This window comes from Stegostoma tigrinum, chromosome 3 (assembly GCF_030684315.1).
Source record: "Stegostoma tigrinum isolate sSteTig4 chromosome 3, sSteTig4.hap1, whole genome shotgun sequence".
NCBI classification, from domain to species: domain Eukaryota; kingdom Metazoa; phylum Chordata; class Chondrichthyes; order Orectolobiformes; family Stegostomatidae; genus Stegostoma; species Stegostoma tigrinum.
The window spans coordinates 108540268-108561156 of NC_081356.1; the positions used below are offsets into that span (position 1 = coordinate 108540268).

Consider the following 20889-nt stretch of genomic DNA (forward strand, 5'->3'; position numbering starts at 1 on the left):
AAATAACTCTCTTCAAACTCAGGAGACTATTACCTCTGCCATAAGATTACGAGTTTATGGTGCCACAGCAGTGCAATTTCTCTTACCATTTTAAAAATAATATGCACATCTGTTTCTCAGACCTCACATTTCCACGTTACGTTCTATCGTGTTCCACATTACGGTCTGAAGAACTGGACTTGATACGTTAACCCTGCTTGCTCTGCACAATTGTTACTAGACCTGCCGAGTTTCTCAAACAACTTTTCGAAAAACTTTTTCTGTTGAAGGGTCTAGGCCCGAAACATCAGCTTTTGTGCTCCTAAGACGCTGCTTGGCCTGCTGTGTTGATCCAGCTCCATAATTTGTTATCGCGGATTCTCCAGCATCTGCAGTTCCCATTATCTCTGTTTAAGCTCTCTGTCCTGATCTTGCCTGTTCACTAAGTTTGTTCAAAACCATCTGTAGTTGCCTCACATTCCCAACTAAATTTTGCACCGTCCACAAACGCGGACATGGGAACTTTTACATCCACCCAACCTCACACACACAAACACGTCGCAATGCATGAGATCTGATCAGAACAGGGGACGTAATTGACGGCGAAGCCAGCGGACAAATAACCGTTGCTGCGCGCATCCCACTGTACACGCGGCGGCCTCTCGTTCACGAGTTGGCGTGCGCACGTCCGAATGTATGCCCTACGTCACGCGTGTACGTGTTGGGGGAGGGGGAGGGAGAGCCTAGAAAGTGAGCAAACACTACAGTTTGGTGGGGCGGGGGAACGGTTTTGTGACGCGACCTACTGTCTCCCTACGCCCCTTTTACTCCGGGCGCCATTCACAAGTCGCCCGCGAGGCTGTTAGAAGTCGGGCGTGAGGAGAAGGAGGGGGAATCTGCAATCGAACGGCGCGGCAACGTTCCATTGGCGGCTCGAGGTTGCCGGGGTTGTACGTCGTCGCGAGCGTTGCCGCGTCCGTTTGTAAACAGATGCTGACACGTGATGTGAGGAGTCCGCATTGTCTCGGAGATCTTTCTGGAGAAGCGGCAGGAGGAGGAGGATAGGAAGAGTCGGGGAGAAGAATTAAAGAGTTCGTGTCGACCCCGAGCAGCAGGGGGACGAGATCTAAGGCTACTTTCAGCAACAGTTATTAGCAACGGGCGACTACCCGCCGGTCTGGATGGTGGGACAGTTGCGGCTGAGGGGGCAGGCGGCAGTGGAGGAGGAGGAGGTGCAGGAGGAATGGTGTGAGCCAAGATGGCTGGTCCAGCTCTGAACTTGTAACGGATGGTGTGGCCGCAATTGTCTCCTGGCGTGGGGAGATATTCTCCTTATTTTCCATCGTCCCTTATCTTGGGTGGGTAGAGAGCGTAGACGATGTCATTCGCCGTGGAAGACAACTTGGAGTCGGACTGGGTGGCTGTGAGACCCCACGCCTTCGACGAGAAGGAAAAACACAAGTTTGTTTTCATCGTGGCGTGGAACGAAGTGGAAGGGAAGTTTGCCATAACCTGCCACAACAGGACGGTCCAGAGGAAGAGGATTGGAGCGAGGGACCAGCGATTAAGGCGGGAGGGAGAGGAAGATGAGGAGGGGGCCCAGGGACCCCAGGCCGGGAGCTCAGTTCGAGGGCATGCTGGGGTCAAGAGTCCGGCCCGGAGTGGAACGGCTAGTTTCAGAAGTCCAGCCCGAAGACGCACCAGCATCAAGAGCCCAGCAGCAAGGGAAATCGGAGTAAGGAGTCCACCTCAAGAAGAACCGGGGCTCTCTGCGGTTCCTTTGGGCGATACAAGATCGATGGTTTGCCATGTAAGTGAGGCAGATATTTCAGGCCCGGATCAAGATACTGTTCATCTCCAAGATTCTGCCAAGGCAGCCGATGGGGATCAGGACCAGGAGAAGGATATTGTGATACCCGATGATTGTAGCTGGGCTGGACTGTTCTCCTTCCAGGATTTGAGATCCATTCATCAGCAACTTTGCGCCGTGAATTCGGAGTTAGAACCTTGTTTGCCAGTATTTCCTGAAGAACCGTCGGGGATGTGGTCAGTGCTCTTTGGTGCATCTGAAGTGATTGATGGAGAGATGGACTCGCTGTGCTTACAACTTCAAGTTTACCTTGGCCATGCTCTGGATGTCTGTGGATGGAAAATTCTTTCTCATCTCCTGTTCACTGAAAACGATAACCCGGATGAATATTATGAGAGCTTGAGTGAGCTGAGGCAGAAAGGCTATGAAGAGGTATTGCAGAGAGCCAAAAAGCGATTGCAGGAGGTGAGACTACTTGGTTTCGTATGACAGAATATCGCATTTTATATTATAAAACTTTATTTTGTTTAATCTCTCATATAAAAATTAGTCTTAGTTTCTCATTGTCACCATGTTTGGCTTAATAGTTGGGTTAGTAATAACTATCCAAATGGTTACATATGAAATATAAATCTTCATATCAATTTGTGCAGTTTTCATTTGATGAATCACTAACTAGGTCAGAAGTAACCTGATATGTTTGCTGTTGTACTTGGAAAGCAAACTACTTTTTTGTTTTCTTTAATATCTGCTATTAGAGTGTCATTTGGGGCTCAGTTGCTGACACTCAAGCCCATGAATTGCCGGCTGTGGATTCATGTTGTATTTCCGGGCATAAACCCAAAAATAGAAGTTGACACTCCAGTTCAGTACTGAGGGAGTGTCAAATATGCTTTAGCTCAGAATAGATGTTTAAATGAGGCTCTCCTTGTCCTCTTAGATGTTTAAATGAGGCTCTCCTTGTCCTCTTGGGAGGATGTAAACACAATCAAGAAGAAAAGCAGAGGAGATTTCTGGCCAGTATTTAAACCTTAGATGATATACCAAAAACAAATTATCTGGTCATTATGATGTTGCTGCTTGTTGGTTCTTGATGGGCACAAAGTGATTACACATTTTTAAAAAAGTGCTTTAATCATTATAAAGTGCTCTGAAACATACTGCTGTGAAAGTGACTATATAAATTGAAGTTTTTAAATTTACTTTGATGGACTAGTTGCCAGTAAAGTGGTGATGGCACTTAAAGTTTACAAGTTGATTTCCTTCAGATCCAAGTAATCAAACTATTTGTAAAAATCAATCTTAGTTGTCATCAAACCAGTGTGGACATTTGTGAACCTTTGCATCTCTTTGTTTTAAACTTTTTTCTGCCTGCTATCTGTTGATTTACATGATAGAAATGTGATCTGCAACCTTGGTAGGTCAGACTCTTCTACAAACATAACTGCATCATTGTAGAATAGCCTGAGGCTGGCAGTGACAAGTAAAACCAGCTGTTCTGAACACCTGTGAAGTGTGTATTGCCTCAAGTTTTTAACCCTTTTACAGAGGAACAAAAAGTGATACGTTAAGTATTATGTGGTGTTCTTTGCATTTCAAACTTTCACAAACTGATTTTCAATTAATTGTTTCACTGTCTCATTGATTTACCCTTATAATCAGTAGGGCAGAACATGTCCTGTTGCAAAATCAAGTTCAGTTTTCTACTTATACCATGCAACATAAGAATTTTACAGTAAAATAACGTGTAAAATATCCTGTTTTAGACATTATGTTCCCAGAATGCAACATACAATAACTTTATAATTTCAGTAACAAAAACATTAGCAGATATCCTTTTGGTATTGGTGGTATCTACCTCTGTCATCTTGAGGATGAATTTATATTGGTTAGTTCAGCCATGGTGGCAACTTTTGATATTATCTATACTCCTTTTAAAATGGACAAAATGCTGAATATTATTGTTCACCTTTTCCTAACTACCCATTGAGGGGAAAAAAAACTATAGACTTTTACTGATGTTAAGCTGCGTGCTGGACCAAATTGCAGTGCAGTGATGAGTTGATGCATTTAAAAGATTTTTTTCTTGCGTTAAATGGATCAAATTGATATTTTTGGAAAGAAAAATGATGAAGCGTAGTTCATATATAGATGTGTCTATCTGCTTATGTATCTAGTTGTTCCAGCAGAAATATCTCTGTCTTTATATGACTTGATTTATTTTGTTTTTCTGTTTTTGATTCATGCAGGAAAAGCAATTCAATTTAGAACATAGACAAGAAATGGGAGTAAGAGTAGACCTCTTATCCTCAAGCTTGCTCAGCTATTCAATAATTTAACTAATTTGATAAACTTAAATCTTCATTTCTACATACCCAATATCACTTTTTTGCCTATGCCTCTGTCTTGATTTAAAAAAATCAAGGACTGTGCTTCCACCACATTTTCATCAAGTGTGTCAAATCTCTTTGGGCCAAGATTTGGCAGATTTACTGTAATGTGATAAGTATGAAGTTATACATTTTAGTTGGAGGAATAGAAAGGTGACTTCTTATCTAAATGGAGAGAAACTCTGGATTGCTTCTTTGTCGAAGAATCTGGATGTACACATGCAAAAATGCAGAAAACGAGTATGAGGGTAGAGCAGATAATACAGAAGGCCACATGGAATTTTGGTATTTATTGTTAAAACAATAGAGTATAAAAGCAGGGAGGTATGGCTGCAACTTCGCAGAGCATTAGTGAGGCAGCACCTGGAGTATTGTGTACAATTTTCGACTTCTTTACCTGAGGATAGATGCAGTTGCGTTGGAGACAGTTCAGATGAAGTTTGCCAGATTGAGTCCAGAGTTAAGGAGTTTTTCTTAATGAGTGAGGTTAAGCAGGTGGGTCTGTACCCTCCAGAATTTAGAAGAATGAGAGGAATGCTAATTGAGGTATAAAGGGATTGACAAAGTAGTCTTAGGAAGGATATTTTCGCATGTGGGGCGATCTAGAATGAGGGTTCATAGTTTTAGGGATAATGGGTAGCAGATTTAAAACAGACAGAAGGAAATTATTTCACTCAAAGGGTCGTGAATCTGGAATTTACTACCCCAGAGTGCAGTGGATCCTGAGACGTTGAGTAAATTTAAGGAACACATAAACAGATTTTTATTAGTAATGGGTTGAAAAGTTATTGAGAATGAGCAGGAAAGTGGACTTGAAGCCGAATTAAGATCAGCCATGATCATGTCAAATGGTCAGACTCGGGCTGAATTGCCTACTCCTGCATGTTTTTATGAGTCTCAAGACCCACTAAAAGATTTCACCAAATTTCAGTTTTAAATGAACAACCACTGATTTTTAAATAGTGACCCCTAGTCTGGATTCTTCCACTGAGGAAATACCCTCTCCATGTCTACTGTGTCAGCAGGGGATGTCTGCTTTTCCGTAGTTAATTCTACTTGTGATACTTCAAAGAATGAGAAGGAAGTTATGAAGCTTTTAAAAATCTTCATATTGTTTTGGTGGTGTTTGCATCCTACAATGTCATTAAAGCAAATCGCTGCTTTTTTTTTGCTACAAATCTGCATCTTAAATACTTGACGTAGTGGCATCTGTATCAAATAGACAAAAAAAAATAAGTATAATGGTTTTCAGATAAATGTAACTACAGTGTAAGAATTACAGAAAAAATACATAGCTCTGACTGTTTAAAAAATACTTATTGCATGAACCAAGGCCCTAGCTTTCTGTGCTGTAATTTCTGAGATTCTGAAGCTCTGTTTTTGGATTTATTTAACCAGAATTAATTTAATTCCATGGATGTTTCTTTTTAGTACTAAAATTAATGCGGTTGAGCAGTGCTTAATCCAAATTTATCTTTGTTAATCATAGCATGTCAAATTGAAAAGTTATTGCTTTTATTTTCAGATTTTCAACCTTTCCATTTTTTTCAGCATTTGACTATTCTTGCCTTGTTACATGGTCTGTGTGATCAAATTGGTTGACTCAGTGTCTGTTCCTTTACTTGCCACTTAATATAAATTTTATTCTTAATGGTCAAGGCATGAATAACAGTGTCATTTTAAATTATTAACTTTGTATGCCAGTACAAAATATACCTTTTGCCATCAGCAGAGCTAAATATATAGAGCATTAAACGTTCCAGTCAGAACAATTTGTTGTGCATGTGTTCGCCATAGGAACACATCAGTAGAATTTGTTGAATAAAAGCAGAAAGAACTGCAGATGCTGTAAATCAGGAACAAAAACCAAGTTTGCTGGAAAAGCTCAGCAGGTTTGGCAGCATCTGTGAAGGAGAAAACAGTGTTAACGTTTCGCTTCCAGTGACCCTTCCTCAAACCTGCTGACCTTTTCCAGAAACTTGGTTTTGTTCCTGTGATAGAATTTGTTGAGTGTGGCTGGAAAGGCCAATATTTATCGCCCATCTATAATTGCCTTTGAAGGTGGTGTTGAGCCTCCTCCTTGAGCTGTTATAAGTTAATACCCCAGATCCAACCCACTTCAGTTGCTTCATCAATGACCGTGCCGTCATCCTGAAGTCAGAAATGGAGGTATTTGCTGATGACAATCCAAATGCAGCATTTGTGATTCTTTGGATACCAAAGCAGCTTGTGTTCATATGCAGCAAGATCTGGGCAGTGTTTTGGCTTAAACTGATAAGTAGAAAGTAACACTAAGCACATAGAATGCTGGAGAAACTCAGCAAATCTAGCAGCAACTGTGGAGAAAGAAACAGTTAATGTTTCAAGCCCGATATGATTTTTCAGAACTGCAAGATGTTAAGGAAATGATAATAGCTCCGCACAAGTACTAAGCAGTGACCATCTCCAGTAACAGATAATCTAATCCAAACCCTGATAGTCAATGGCTTTACTATCGTTAAATTACAAACTATTTATATCTTTTTACCATTCACCAGAAACAGAATCAGCCATCTAAGTAGTGCAGCCACAAAAGCAAGTTAGTGGCTGGTAGTTCTGTGGCAAGTGGCCACCTGATTCCCCAAAGCCTATCCACCTCTACAAGAGACATCAAGACTGTAATGGAATACTCCGCCTTACTTGGATGAGTGTTTCTCCAACAATTCTCAGCAAGCTTGACACCATCTAGGGCGTAGCAACCTGTCTGACAGATATCTCATTCACTGTAACCACAACAGATGTGTGTGGCAGAACTGCACGTTATCTACAAGCTGCACAGCTGCAGCTCACCAGTGCTCCTTCAATAACACTTCCCAAGCTGCAGCCTCTCTGACCCAGAAGGACAAAAATGTCAGATGCATGGCAATGTCACTTCCTACTAGTTCCCTTTGAAGCAAAAAACCAATCTGATTTTGATTTATATTGTCACTCCTTCACTGTAGGTGGGTCAACATCCTGGAACTCCTTAATGTAACTCAAGAAATAGATCCAGGAGTAAGCAACTCAGTTCTTCAATCCTGCTCTGCCATTCAGTAAGATCATGACCGATTGTCTGCATCATTCCTGTATTCCTTTCTAAAGTAGCAATGTTGGTGTACTAACAACACACAAACTATATTGGTTTAAGGCCATAATCTAGAGTGCAGTTAGAGATTGATGGTGGCCTAGCCTGTAAAGTTCATTAAATAATTTAAAATGATCGCTGATTTCTGGAATATCCCTTTCAAACTTAGTTTATGACTTCTGAGAGAAGCACCACCTATGAAGTAAGAGAGTGGTACAGCATGCCTGCCGTGATCACACTCATCCACTGAGCCATTGGCATTTTGAAACCACGCTTTTGGTGCCTACATTAATCTGGAGGTGCAGTTAATGCTTTACATTGTGCATGTCCTGTTTGACAGTGGGCTGCCATGAAAAAGCATTTTACAGCAGAAGGATTAGAATTAGAGCATGACAAATGCATTTATCAATTATCATCAGATGACAAGACCACCAGAAGAAAAAGATGAGGAGACAACAGAAACAAAGATGGAAATTCAGTTGCCAGACTATTCATATGTTTTGCTACCAGTGAGGCCCTAATTGCGATGAGGTTTAGCTTGCGACTCATACTAGATGAATGAAAACTGCAATCTTCCAATCCACTTCCAATTATAGCATGCCCACCCCCAGCAGCACCTTCGGTGGATCCTGTTATGTATTGATCATCAATGCGAAGTAACTGAATGGGCAGGTTGCCTTTTGGTGCAATGATGGTGTATGTCATTATTTTCTTTTGCTACCATTTTAAAAAAATATGAGATTTGACAACATATCTTTCAAATACATTTATACTGACTATTAGTTAATTGCTTCCTTTTTAAAAACTGCCCTCCCTATCCCTCTGTGTGGGCAGATGCAATCATCAGGAGTAGAATCAGTATGCTGGAGACTTCTTTTGTTGGTGGGCTTGGCCTAATATTCTGAGGTCCATTAGTTGCTGCAACTGCTGCACAAAAGGCCTGTAAATAGGTACAGTAACATTGTTTTTCATAGAAAGCATTTTTTCCTGAATAATCAAGTGATATGATAATTGTATCAATAATCATGGTCTTATGTGTTTAACAGTCAATGCCATTATATTTCATTTATTTGGATTTCGATTGTAAATTTTTCTTAGACTTACCTTTAATCAGTTGCCTATTACATCAGTAATGTGAAACTTGTTACATTACAGTCCTGTTAACTAGAATTGTAGTAATAGTAATGAGGTTTCTAGTTCATTCCTAAGAAGAGGCCTATTACTTTACAATTAAGAACAGTGTTACATATTTTGAAGGGATGATGGCACAGTGGTCATGTCGTTGGACAAGCAATCCAAAAGCTAGGCAATAGGGTGTGGGTTCAGATCCCAACACGTTAAGTGGTAGAATTTGAGTTCATTTAATAAATATGGAATTAAAAAGAATCTCGGTTTCATTACTGTTCCATTACTATTACTATTACTATCATTAATTGTCACAAAAACCCTTTTGTCCATGAATGTCTTTCAGGAAAAGAAATCGGCTGTCCTTGCTCAGTCTTACCTAAGTGTCTGACTCCAGACTCACAGCAAAATGATTGACTCTTAACCATCCTCTGAAATGGCTGAGTAAACCGTTCAGTTCAAGGACAATGAAGGTTTACAACAAATGCTGGCTTTCTCCACCTCCATTTTAGAATGATGTGTTTTTGTCAGTTTACCCCATGTTCAGCATTTGGACCCCAGATCCATGGTCTATGATGAAAGCTCCTCACTCAGTTTTCACTTTGTAGTTGCCTAGAGTCTGAAGAGTTGGAAAAGAGTATCACAGTAAAAATGTACATTGAAACCAGTGTGTTTTAAAGTTACTTACAACCTTACAATTTTTAACTAATGTGAGTTAAATTATTTTAATAAGCTTTGACATAAGATGTAATCTTTTTTGGTTAATCTGAACCCATCATTCTCCCCTTAGCCCTCAGTATTCTTTTGAACTACAAATCTACTTGCATCTTGAACACATTATACTGATGGTTTGTTCAGTGGTCTGTGGCAATTATTCTGTATGTCTGTTTCTGTTTGACGTACTTCAGTTCAATCAGTATTTTTGGCCTTTGCATGATAGTGCTAGTTCTCCTTCAATCCACTAAAATCCTTTTCTTTACATAAGTGTAGCTGCTGGGAACAAGTATGACTAGCTGTGCTGTAATTTAAGACAGATCTGTAAATGAATGTATAATTCAAAGTGTTTTACGTTGCAGTTGGTTTAAAAGAATTACATTAAATTGTGTTACCTAATGATCTTAACTTTTAGAAGCAGTTGTATCAAGTGCTTCTAAAGAGTCTATAGCAAAGGCATTAAAATTTGGGAGCAAGGAGCATGTGCATATGAAGAGTGAAAATGAATTGAGGACAGAATATAAAGGATAATGGCAAATGATGTTTCTTGAACTGGGAACACATCTTCGGTATTTTAAAACAATGTATATTGAAATGGTCCTAGGAATTGAGGAATGAGTATTAAAGTCTGCTGCTGACATGACATTGTGAACAGGGGATAGGCGAATAGCTGAATTGATAATAGCTGTCTAGTGATAACATTACGTTAAATGTCATAACAAGGTGTGGAGCTGGAGGAACACAGCAGGCCGGGCAGCATCAGAGGAGCAGGAAAGCTGATGTTTCAGATCGGGACCCTTTTTCCTGTGACACTGCCCAGCCTGCTGTGTTCCTCCAGCTCCGCACCATGTCATGTCCCCTCCAGCATCGGCAGTTCCTACTATCATGCTAAATGTCATGTTTAAGGTTTTATAACAAGGGTTTTGTCTTTAAAGGTGGCTAACTTAGCCTAATAACTTGAGGCCTTCACAAAGCTTTTTGCTGCTTATTGCTGAGCTCTGTTTTTCCATCCATTTCACCTTTCCATTGGTGTCACTGAATCAATTGGTAATATAACTGTTGCAAAATGTTTCATACGTGTAATTTAAACTTGGAAATTTAAAACTTGGAAGGAGGCCATTAAACTCATGTAGTATGTGATGATATTTATCCTCTGCATGAGGCTTTGGTTCTAATCTTATTTATCAACCCTGTTCCCAAATCCCTCCAACTCTACCCGATAAATCTTGAATTTGTGATTGTTTTTGCTTTAAACTCTAATCCTAAAAGTGTGTTCCATAACTGCTCATTTTTGTTACAAAATTCCTTCTGCTCTTTGATGCAAGTCTCATGCATTTAATCTTGTATTTTCGCTTTTTCACTTCTGTTATTTGTTTTGTTTTGTATCATTTTGATCAAGCCTGGTACTACAACTTCATTCAGTCACATCTGTTGTCCGAAATATTCTGCCTTGTGAATCTGGCATTCATAAGAGTTTCTTGTATCCCCAGTAAAGACTAAAATTACCCGTAGCAGAAGCCCCTAGTATTTTTTATTTTGTGCAAAGTGCGTTTATACAAAATAGAAGTGTCACATTTTGGGCACTACATGTTTCACTGCTTGCATGTCTTAGACTGAAATTTATTTTTGAGTGTGCTTTATTAATCACCTGAAAGTAATCACCTGAAGAGTCAAGGTACAAAACTTAACAGCAGTATAAAAAAATTGAGATTGAGTGAGAAATTCTAATAGTAGATCAAATTCTGATTTGTACATAGCTTTTGGAGAAACACAAGACCACGGAGATTATGGTAGAATTGCTGGAACTTTACCAGGAGGAAGATGATTCTTATGCTGCTTTATCTGAAGCAACTACAGAACTCTACCAATATCTACTCCAACCGTTTCGAGATATGAGAGAATTGGCTATGCTGCGACGCCAGCAGATAAAGGTAAGATTTTGCATTTTAACTCGTTCTTGACATATAAATACAATTCCACTAAGTACTTCTTTTATGTAGAGAAATGAAAGGCACAGCCTATCCCACAAATGAGACGTAGTATTGTGCTTTGCACCGGCCTGTCTTGAATAAAATCCACTGTGTTGTTCGCTGGTTTCCATTTTGTGTTCTGTTCAGAGTATTTATTGCATTACCATAGAAAAAACATTCCAAGCCTTTTTTTGTGTGGAGAAAGGGAAAGGAAGTTTAACCTTTTGCAGAAAAAATACCATCTGTGACTGAACTGCAAGAAGGATTGGGCACTGAAGGTGGGGTTTAAAGGTATAACTTGAGGTTGAAGGACATAGAAATTTAACAAATGAATTCCAAAACAGAGTGCAAAGAGAGCTTTACTGGTAAATAATGAGGTCTGGAGAAGAGACACATATGTAGATAACCAGAGCCAGGGGACATGAGTGGTGATGCAAGTTTGAAGGTGGTTAAGTAGGGTGAAAAAACAATGTGGAAGAATTTAAAGATCTGCATAAGACTTGTCATTTGTATGCATGACACCGGACTTCTGAAGTGATTGCACTATTCAGATCTCAACCAGGGCAAAAAGTTCCCAAGAGGACAGCCGTTCAATAATATTTACCGTAACTCATTGATCACTACACTTTTCTTGTCCTTTTTCCTGCGAGTGCCATATTTTTCTCTTCTCGTTTTGTCTGTCTCCAAAGCATTTGTCCTCACTGCCAAAAATGCTTAATTGCACTAACATCCTCATCAATTTGGGATTCCCTGGCTTGTGACTGACCAAAATAGAGAAGCTTCATTTGAGAATGCACCAAACACAGCATGGGAATTCAGGAATATGCAGATGCAGGGAATATGTGAACTTATAGACCTCCCAACACTTAATTATCTGACTGAACAAGTATCACTTACTTCACATGTGTCAAAGTCTGCAGAACATGAACTGGACTTAACATTTCAGAATCAGAACCCATGGAACTGGAGTGGGAGGAACGCAACCTCCATTTCGAGGGCATGTGGGAAAATGAGACTATTATCACTGGCTAGACTTTGCTAGGTGCCATTTTGTAATTTCCTTGACGGAATTGAACTTTTAAACTCCAGACCTGCTTTTTATCCTGGTACACTTGTGAGCAGGTCGTTGAATTAACTAAATATTTAGCTTTCAGGCTGTCAGCAAAGACACAACAAAAACCAGCTGTTGCTGCAAAAAAAAAGTCACTGTACTTTCCACTTCAGTTTACAGGAATTGTTGTATGTCTTAAATATAATAGTTGAAATCCATGTCTGACTATGAGTGAAAAGTAGCTCGATTTGAGCTGTTAAGATACTGTGTAAATGGTTTACTTGTTGGGAGAAAGATAGTTTTAGTACAAGTTTAATACACATTGATTTGTGATAAATTAGTTCAGGTAAAACTAGATTTAAGTGCCTTATTTAAGGTGCAAGATCAGCAAGTTCTTGCTGGATATTGTTGTGGTCGTAACTTAATTGAAGCGACCATAAACCTAGAAGCAGAAGTTGACCATTTGCTCTTTGATGAGATCGTGGCTGATCTGATCAACCTCAGTTCTGCTTTCGTGCCTTTTCCTCATGACTTTTTTATTCCCTTGCTGATTAAACATCTGTCTGTCTCAGCCTTGAATATACTTAATAATCCAGGCTTTACAGTCTTCTGCTGCGGAATGTTCCCCAAATTCATTCCCCTTTTGAGAGAAAAATTCTTCTTCTTCTCTCTCTTAAATGGGCAAATTCTTATGCTGAGGGTATCTAACCACTTGTGAATATTTGTACAAAAATAAAATCTTTAATAATTTACAAAAAATCAAAAGTGTTCACTGACAGGCATTTAATATGCCTTTCTAATCCAAAATGAAAATCCTAAGTGGTGTTTGTTTCAATGAAATGTGACATATTCTTTGGAAAGGATGGCATTAAGGTGAGGGATAGTTATTTTGAAGACATTGGAAAAGCTGGGGTTTTCCTTCTTGGAAGAAAAAGTTAAGGGATCATTTAGAAATACTCACAAATCATTATGGTTTTGATAAAGTAAGGAATGTCGGTTTCCTGAGATCATAGATTTAAGATATTTGGCAAAAGAACAGGCGTTGACTCAATGGAACTTTTACTCTGTGTATTCCAGATCCCAACAACAATCTCAAAGAGTAGTGGAATATTATTGAAAAACAACATTGAAAGAGAATTGGATAAATACTGTTGACAATGCCTTACGATATAAGAAAGGACTATTGGGGAACAGAAGCTGCATAATTTGTAACTATTTGGAAAATTTCTGGATTGAAAGGACATTAATCATGTACTTGCACTCCATTGACTTCTTCTCAATAAAATGTATCTCTAAGAATCTGTGTGGGCCATGACGAAGTTGGCTTTTCATGGGATGAAGGAATTTTTTTTTGTTCTAGTGCCTCATCTACCTGTTGGGCTAAATTTGATGGCTACATTGATGTCCTCTTTCCTGAAGTAGAAATACTTTTTCAATTTCCACCTTTCTCCATCCTTCCATTTCTGTCTCTTCCCTTTGCTTCCCTGCCTTTTTTTTATCTCCATTTCTGGGGTTTGGCTGTTGAATAATATTTACCATAACTCACTGATCACTATGGTTTTCTTGCCCTCTTTCCTGTGAGTGCTGTATTCTACTCTTCCCATTTTGTCTGTCTACAAAGCATCTGTCCTGACTGCCACCTTCTCTACAAGTGTTTTCAAAATGCTGTTCCTTTTCTCTTGCTAAGGATTCTTAATTACCGATGGTCTACAGCACAGTTAACTGTCTGATCCATGTCCCTTATTACTTCCCACTCCCACTCTATAATTTTGGGTCAGACTCTGAATTGAAGTCATTTTAACAATTTTTTTGAGATTTGTAGCTTAGATTGTGGACGAGGTTGTAGACTTGCTTGCCGAGCTGGTGCGTTTTAATGTGCACGTTTCATCACTCTGCTAAGTAACATCATCAGTGCGCCTCTGGTGAAGCATATGCCTCGGTTTCCTGGGTTGGTTGGCATCACTTCCCATCTGTTTTTCAGTGGTTTGTATAGCATAAGTCAAACAGACATGCCAGCGAATTCTTGGAGGCCTGGCATTCCAGCTGAAATTCCATCAACAAACACATTGAACCGGACCCGATATACAAACCACTGAAAAATAGAACCGGAAGTGATGCCAACTACCCCGACAAACTGAGGCATATAAATAAGAAGAGGGACAGAACATTGAAGCTTCAACAGAGACGCACTGACGATGTTATTTAGCAGGGTGATAAAACGCCGTCAATCACACTGGCTCGGCGAGCAGGCCTACGACCTGAAGTCATTTTTTTCTTTTGAACAGCACCATATTTTCTTTGCACCACTATTGTTTGCTGTCATTTACCTGTTGATGCCTATCGTTGGAACACAGTCTTCCCTTTTGATGGTTCAAATTCCAGTCAGTTTCACCAGACTTCTGGATTTTGTTAAAGTTCTAACATTATAATCGATACTATATTGCGAAGCTTTGCACATATGGCATTGATTTGATGCAGTTCAATCTTGCAAGGCAAAATGCACCGCTGTATTATAATTTAATGTAACATAATTTAATTTGCTGCATTCTTTAAGCATCCAGCATGTTCTGTTTTGCATCCGAAATATATATGGCGTTTGGAATGAGTAGCCAGAACTGAGATATCTTCTGCTTTTGGCTGTTTTTGTGTTTTCAGTGGATGGTGTAGTAATACATTGATATTTAGAATTCCTTTTCTTCATATTGCAAATAACCCAGCATTCAATCTAAGCTTATTTTAGAAAGTAATTATTGTATATTACAGTTTAAATGGCTGTTGTAGACTTAGCATTGTTTGACAATATGCAAGGTTTAGTAAAGATTTGCTTCATAAGACAATGTTTGATTCACAGTTGTTCATAACCTGCCATTGAAAATTCCTTGAGCGATACAAATAAGATGGAAAAAAAATTAACAAAAAAATTTAACCAACAGCGAAATTCACATTTCACCTTGGAGAAACCTGGGAGAGCCTACAGCAGGGGAGTAGCTAAGTAGTTTTTTAAAGTGTAGCCTTTTTTTTTTGTAAATCTACAATAGTGAAGAAAGTGGGTTCCGTCTTGCGTATATGTTTTACTGAGATATGTCTCTTAATTAAATTTAAAAGTATAAAACATAGGTACAAAGTTAGCCTGGAGCAATGTTTTTAGAGCATTAAAATGCTATTTCCTGTGTCTGTAGTTTAAGGTGCACAGGTGGCCTTTTAGTTGAGTGATGTGCTCTTCCTGTCAGATGTAGTGGATTAGATGTGGTTAGATGTAGTATGTTTGGTTGCAAATCCTATCAGATCAGATTGATCAGTTGGAACAGCACTTGGAGGCCGTGAGGAATTTGCAGGAGCTAAGGAGTGTGATGGATGGCAGTTGCAGGAAGGGAGATAAACTGAAGATACAGTCAGGTAGATGGGTTACCTCCAGGAGAGGTAGGCAAGTAGTGCTGGAGTCTCTTGTGGCTATCTCCATCTCAAACAGGTACACTGTTCTGGCAAATGTAGGGGATGATGGACTCTCAGGGGAATTTAGCACTGATAGCTAGGTTTCTGTACCAAGGCTGAATCTAATGCAACGAGCGGTATGCCAAGTTCTAAGTGATCGATTGTGATGGGGACTGTCTAATCTGAGGCACAGACAGATGTTTCTGCTGCTGACAGCAAGACATCAGAATGGTGTGTTGCCTCCCTGGTACCAGAATCAAGGATATCTCGGAGAGGGTGCAGAATGTTCTCAAAGGGGAAAGGGACCAGCAGGAGCTCTTTGTACACATTGGTACTAACAACATAGGAAGTGAGAAAGATGAGAGTCTGAGGAGAGAATATAGGAAGTTAGGCAGGAACTTAAAAAGGATGTTCTCAAGGGTAGTATTATCTGGATTACCTTTGATGCCATAAGCTGGTGAGGGTAGAGAATAGGAGGATAAAACAGATGAATGTGTGGCTGAGGAGCTGGTGCAGAGGAGCAGGATTGACATTTTTAGATCATTGGAATCTGTTCTGGGGTAGAAGTGACCCTTACAAGGACAGATTGCACTGGATTGTGAGAAAAGAGATCAGTCTGAGATTGGTACAGTTCAGAAAAGGAACAAGTCAGATAGGGCAGGCAGGAACAAAGCAGACAATAAGGTAGGACGGATAAATTATACCGTATTTATTTCAATGCAAGAGGCCTAACAGATTAGGTAGATAAGCTCAGGACATGGTTAGGAACATGGTACTGTGATGTCATAGCAATCACAGAGACGTGGCTCATGGATTGACAGCTCTGACAGCTTAATGTTCCAGGATGTAGCTGCTATAGGAATGATAGAAGCAAGGCAAGAGAAGACGGGAATGGTGTTTTTGCTTAGGGAAAATGTAATGGCTGTACTTAGGGAGCGTATTCCTGGGAATACATCCAGGGAAGTTATTTGGGTGAAACTGAGAAATAAGAAAGGGATGATCACTTTATTGGAATTGTACTATAGATACCCAATGGTCAGATGGAAATTGAAAAACCAAATTTTTAAGGAGATCTCAGTTATTAGTAAGAATAATCGGTTTGCTATGGTAGGGGATTTTAACTTTCCAAACATAGACCGGGACTGCCACTGTGTTAAGGGCTTGGATGGAGAAGAATTTGTTAAATGTGTACAAGAAAATTTTCTGATTTCAGTGTGTGGATGTACCTACTGGAACGGGTGCAACTTGACCTGCTCTTGAGAAATACGGCACGGCAGGTGACTGAGGTGTCACTGGGGGAGCACTTTGTGTCCAGTGACCATTAATTCTATTAGCTTTAAAGTAGTATTGAATAAGGATAGACCAGATCTAAAAGTTAATATTCTAATTCGGAAGAAGGTCAATTTTGACGGTATTAGGCAAGAACTTTCAAAAGTTGATCGAGGGTAAACATTTGCAGGTAAAGAGGGAAGCCTACAAAAATGAGATGAGAGTCAAGAGACAGAGTGTTCCTTTTAGGCTCAAGAGCAAGGCTGGTAAGTATACGGAATGCTGGGTGACTAGAGAAATTGAGGTTTTGGTCAAGAAAAAGAAGGAAGCATATGTCAGGTATAGGCAGCAGAGGTCAAATGTATCCCTAGAAGAATATAAATGCAGTGGAAGTATACTTGAGGGAAATCAGAAGGGCAAAAAGAGGACATGAGACTACTTTCACAAATAGGGTTATGGAGAATCCAAAGGGATTCTACAAATGCATTAAGGACAAAAGGGTAACATGGGAGAGAATAGATGGCCTTGCTGATATTTAAGGGGTCCTACGTGTGGAACCGCAGGAGATGTCGCTATTACGGAAGAGGAGGTGCTGGATGTCTTAAAACGCTTAGAGGTGGATAAATCCCTGGGACCTGATCAGCTGTACCCTAGATCTCTTTGGGAAGCTAGGAAAGTGATTGCTGTGCCCTTGCTGAGATATTTATATCATTGATAACCACAGGTACCAGAAGACCTGGAGGTTGGTTAAAGTGGTGTGTCTGTTTAACAAAGGAGGAAGGGAAAGGCTGGGGAAATGTAGGCTGGTGAGTCTGACTTCGATGGTGGGCAGGATTTACATGCATTTGGAAAGACAAAAGATTGTCAATATGGCTTTGTGCATGGGAAATAGTATACCACTAACTTGATTGAGATTTTTGAAGAAGTAACAAAGAGGATTGATGAGGGGAGATTGTAGACTATTTAGTAAGGTTGGATCATAATGGAATACATGGAGAACTAGCTATTTGGATACAGAACTGGCTTGAAGGTAGGAGACAGGGTGGTGGTGGATGGTTGCTTTTCAGACTGGATGCCTGTGACCAGCAGTGTGCCACAAGGATCACTGCTAGGCCACTTGCTTTTCATTATTTATATAAATCATTTGCATGTGAACATAGGAGGTATGGTTAGTAAGTTTGCTGATAACACCCAAAATTGGAGGTGTCGTGGACAGCAAAGAAGATTACCTCAGAATACAATAGGACCATGATTAGATAGGACAGTGGACTGAGGAGTGGCAGATGGAGTTTAATTTGGATAAATGTGAGGTGCTGCATTTTGGAAAGGCAAATCATGGCAGGCCATATACACTTAATGGTAAGGTCTGGGGAGTGTTGCTGAACAAAGAGACCTTGGGTGCAAGTTTATAGTTCATTGGAAGTGGAATCGCTGGTAGATAGGATAGAGAAGAAGGCATTTGGTATGCTTGCTGTTATTGATCAGCGCATTGATTGTATGAGTTGGGATGTCATGTTGCAGCTGTACAGGATATTGGTTAGGCCACTTTTGTGTGCACTTCTGGTCTCCCTGCTGTATGAAGGATGTTGTGAAACTTAGATTCAGATTTATGAAGATGTTACCAGGGTTGAAGCTATAGGGAGAGGCTGAATAGGCTGGGGCTATGTTCCCTGGAGTGTTGAAGGCTGAGGGGTGACCTTTTATAAAGGTTTATAAAATCATGAAGGGCATGGATAGGGTAAATAAGTCTTTTGCCCAGGGTGGGGGAGGCAAAAACTGGAGGGTATAGATTTATGGTGAGAGGGGAAAGATTTAAAAGGGACATAAGGAGCAACTTTTTCATGCAGAGGCTGGTGCATGTAATGAATGAGCTGCCAGAGGATGTGGTGGAGGCTGGTGCAATAACTCCATTTAAAAGGCATTTGGATGGATGTATGAATAGGTAAGATTTAGAGGGATATGGGCCACAAACTGGCAAATAGGACTAGATTTGTTTAGGATATCTGGATGGCGTGGTCAAGTTGGACCGAAGGATCTTTTCCATGCTGTACGTCTCTATGACTCAATGACCGCAAGATATAGGAGAATAATTATGCCATTTGGCACATTTAGTCTGGATCATCATTTGATCATGGCTGGTATCTTTCTCAACTCTATTGTCATTACTGCCTTCTCCTAGTAACTCTTGACCCCCTTACTAATCAAGAATCTATCTCTGTCTTAAATATACTCAACAACTCGGCTTCCACAGCCTTCTGCATTTGTAAGTTTCTCAAATTTATTCGCCATTCTCTGTCTGGTTTCTAGAGGATAGATCTTTCATTGTGAAGCTGTACATTTTCGTCCATGTTGCTCTTACTAATGAATGCACCTTCTCCATACCCACTTCTTCCAGTCTTATACAGACCTCTAGGAATTATGTAAATTTCAATGAGATCTCTCCTTATCCTTGTAAACTTTGAGTTCACACCCAGAGTCATCAACCACTCCTAATGTGAAAAGCCCTTCATTCCCATGACCATTCTTGCGAACCTCCTCTGGAGCCCCGGCAAGACCAACACATCTTTCCTCAGATTTGGTTCCTGAAACTGCTCACAGTATTCCAAATATAGTCTGACTAGACTGCAAAGAAATTTTATTTTCAGAATAATTGTTTAGAATTTGTGGTTCCAGTTACTGTATTTGCAATTGTGTCAAATTACTCCTCTCAAACATAAAAATTGTTATATAAGTAGTGCTTTTTCTAAAGGAGGCAGTCCTAAAATGGTTAAACTTTGATGTTGTTGAGTAGATATGCTGGATTTTTGTTTGTCTCCGGTGCATGAGTGTCATTCTGATTGTTACTGAGTGCCCAGGGAAAATGGCTTTTAAAAGTTGTTTGCAGTAGTATAATTCAATTTTAACTTGTAGGTAAACACAGATCACGCTAAGACTGGGTTGGTAATATCTTCATTACTATGGTGGCACAAAGGTGTGCATTTGGGAGTCCTCAACGTAGATATCCGACACCACAAGGTATTATGGCACCTGCTCAAACATGGACATTCACAGGATGTGGGCATTGCTGGGTAAGGACGGCAGTGCCCTTGTCTAAAGTACATTAGTAACCCAGATGGGATCCATGCACTATCCTCCCTAGGCTGATGAATCAGTGCTCCTCCATCTTGAACAATACTTGGAGGAAGTATTGAGTGTGGCAAGGGTGCAGAATGTGGTCTGGATGGGGAATTTCAATGTCCAGCTCCGAGAATGGCTCAGCGGCAGGATTATTGACCAAACTGGTTGAATCTAAAGGCACTCTTCTTCACCATCTGCCTGTTACAGATGCAGCTGTTTATGATAGTATTGAAAGAGCGAACACCATACTGTCCTTGTGGAGACGGTCCCACCTTCACATTGAGAATATCTTGTATTGTGTATTGTGTCACTATCATTGTTAATTGGGACAGACTTTGAACAAATGTAGCATCTTCACTCTGAACATCCATGAGGTGCAGTGGGACATCAAGGTCAGAACAATACTCAGACACAGTCCCCAACTTCATGGTCTGGCATTTCTCCCACTCTACCATCACCAGCAAGCCAAAGAATCAAGAGATAACACGGTGTGAAGCTGGATGAGCACAGCGGGCCAAGCAGCATCAGAGGAGCAGGAAAGCTTGACGTTTTGGGTTGGGACCCTTCTTCAGAAATGGGGAGGGGAAGGGGATTCTGAAATAAATAGGGAGACAGTGGGAGGCGGATAGAAGATGGATAAAGGAGAAGATAGGGTGAGAGGAGACAGACAGGTCAAAGAGGCGGGGTTAGAGCCAGTGAAGGTGAATGCAGGTGGGGATTTGGAGGTCGGGGATAGGTCAGTCCAAGGAGGATGGACAGCCAAAGAATCAACTCTGGTTCAATGAAGAGTGCAGGAGAGCATGCCCGGAGCAGCACCAGTCATACCTAAAATAGAAGTGTGTGTCTGCTTTGACTTGAAATTTGCATTTAACTGCGTGTAGCATCAAAGAGTCCTAGCAAAACGCGAATTGGTGGAAATTGGGGGAAAA

At 40.3% G+C, this 20889-nt stretch overlaps 1 protein-coding gene across 1 annotated transcript in view; it reads left to right on the plus strand.

Moving 5' to 3' along the window:
- The first annotated feature begins 744 nt into the window (after nucleotides 1-744).
- Nucleotides 745-20889, plus strand: part of jmy (junction mediating and regulatory protein, p53 cofactor) — a 126518-nt gene continuing 106373 nt past the window's right edge. The window contains exons 1-2 of the mRNA XM_048527962.2: nucleotides 745-2254; nucleotides 10879-11052. Coding sequence (XP_048383919.2) covers nucleotides 1358-2254; nucleotides 10879-11052 — 1071 coding nt within the window. The 5' untranslated portion in view covers nucleotides 745-1357. The remainder of the gene's footprint in view (nucleotides 2255-10878; nucleotides 11053-20889) is intronic.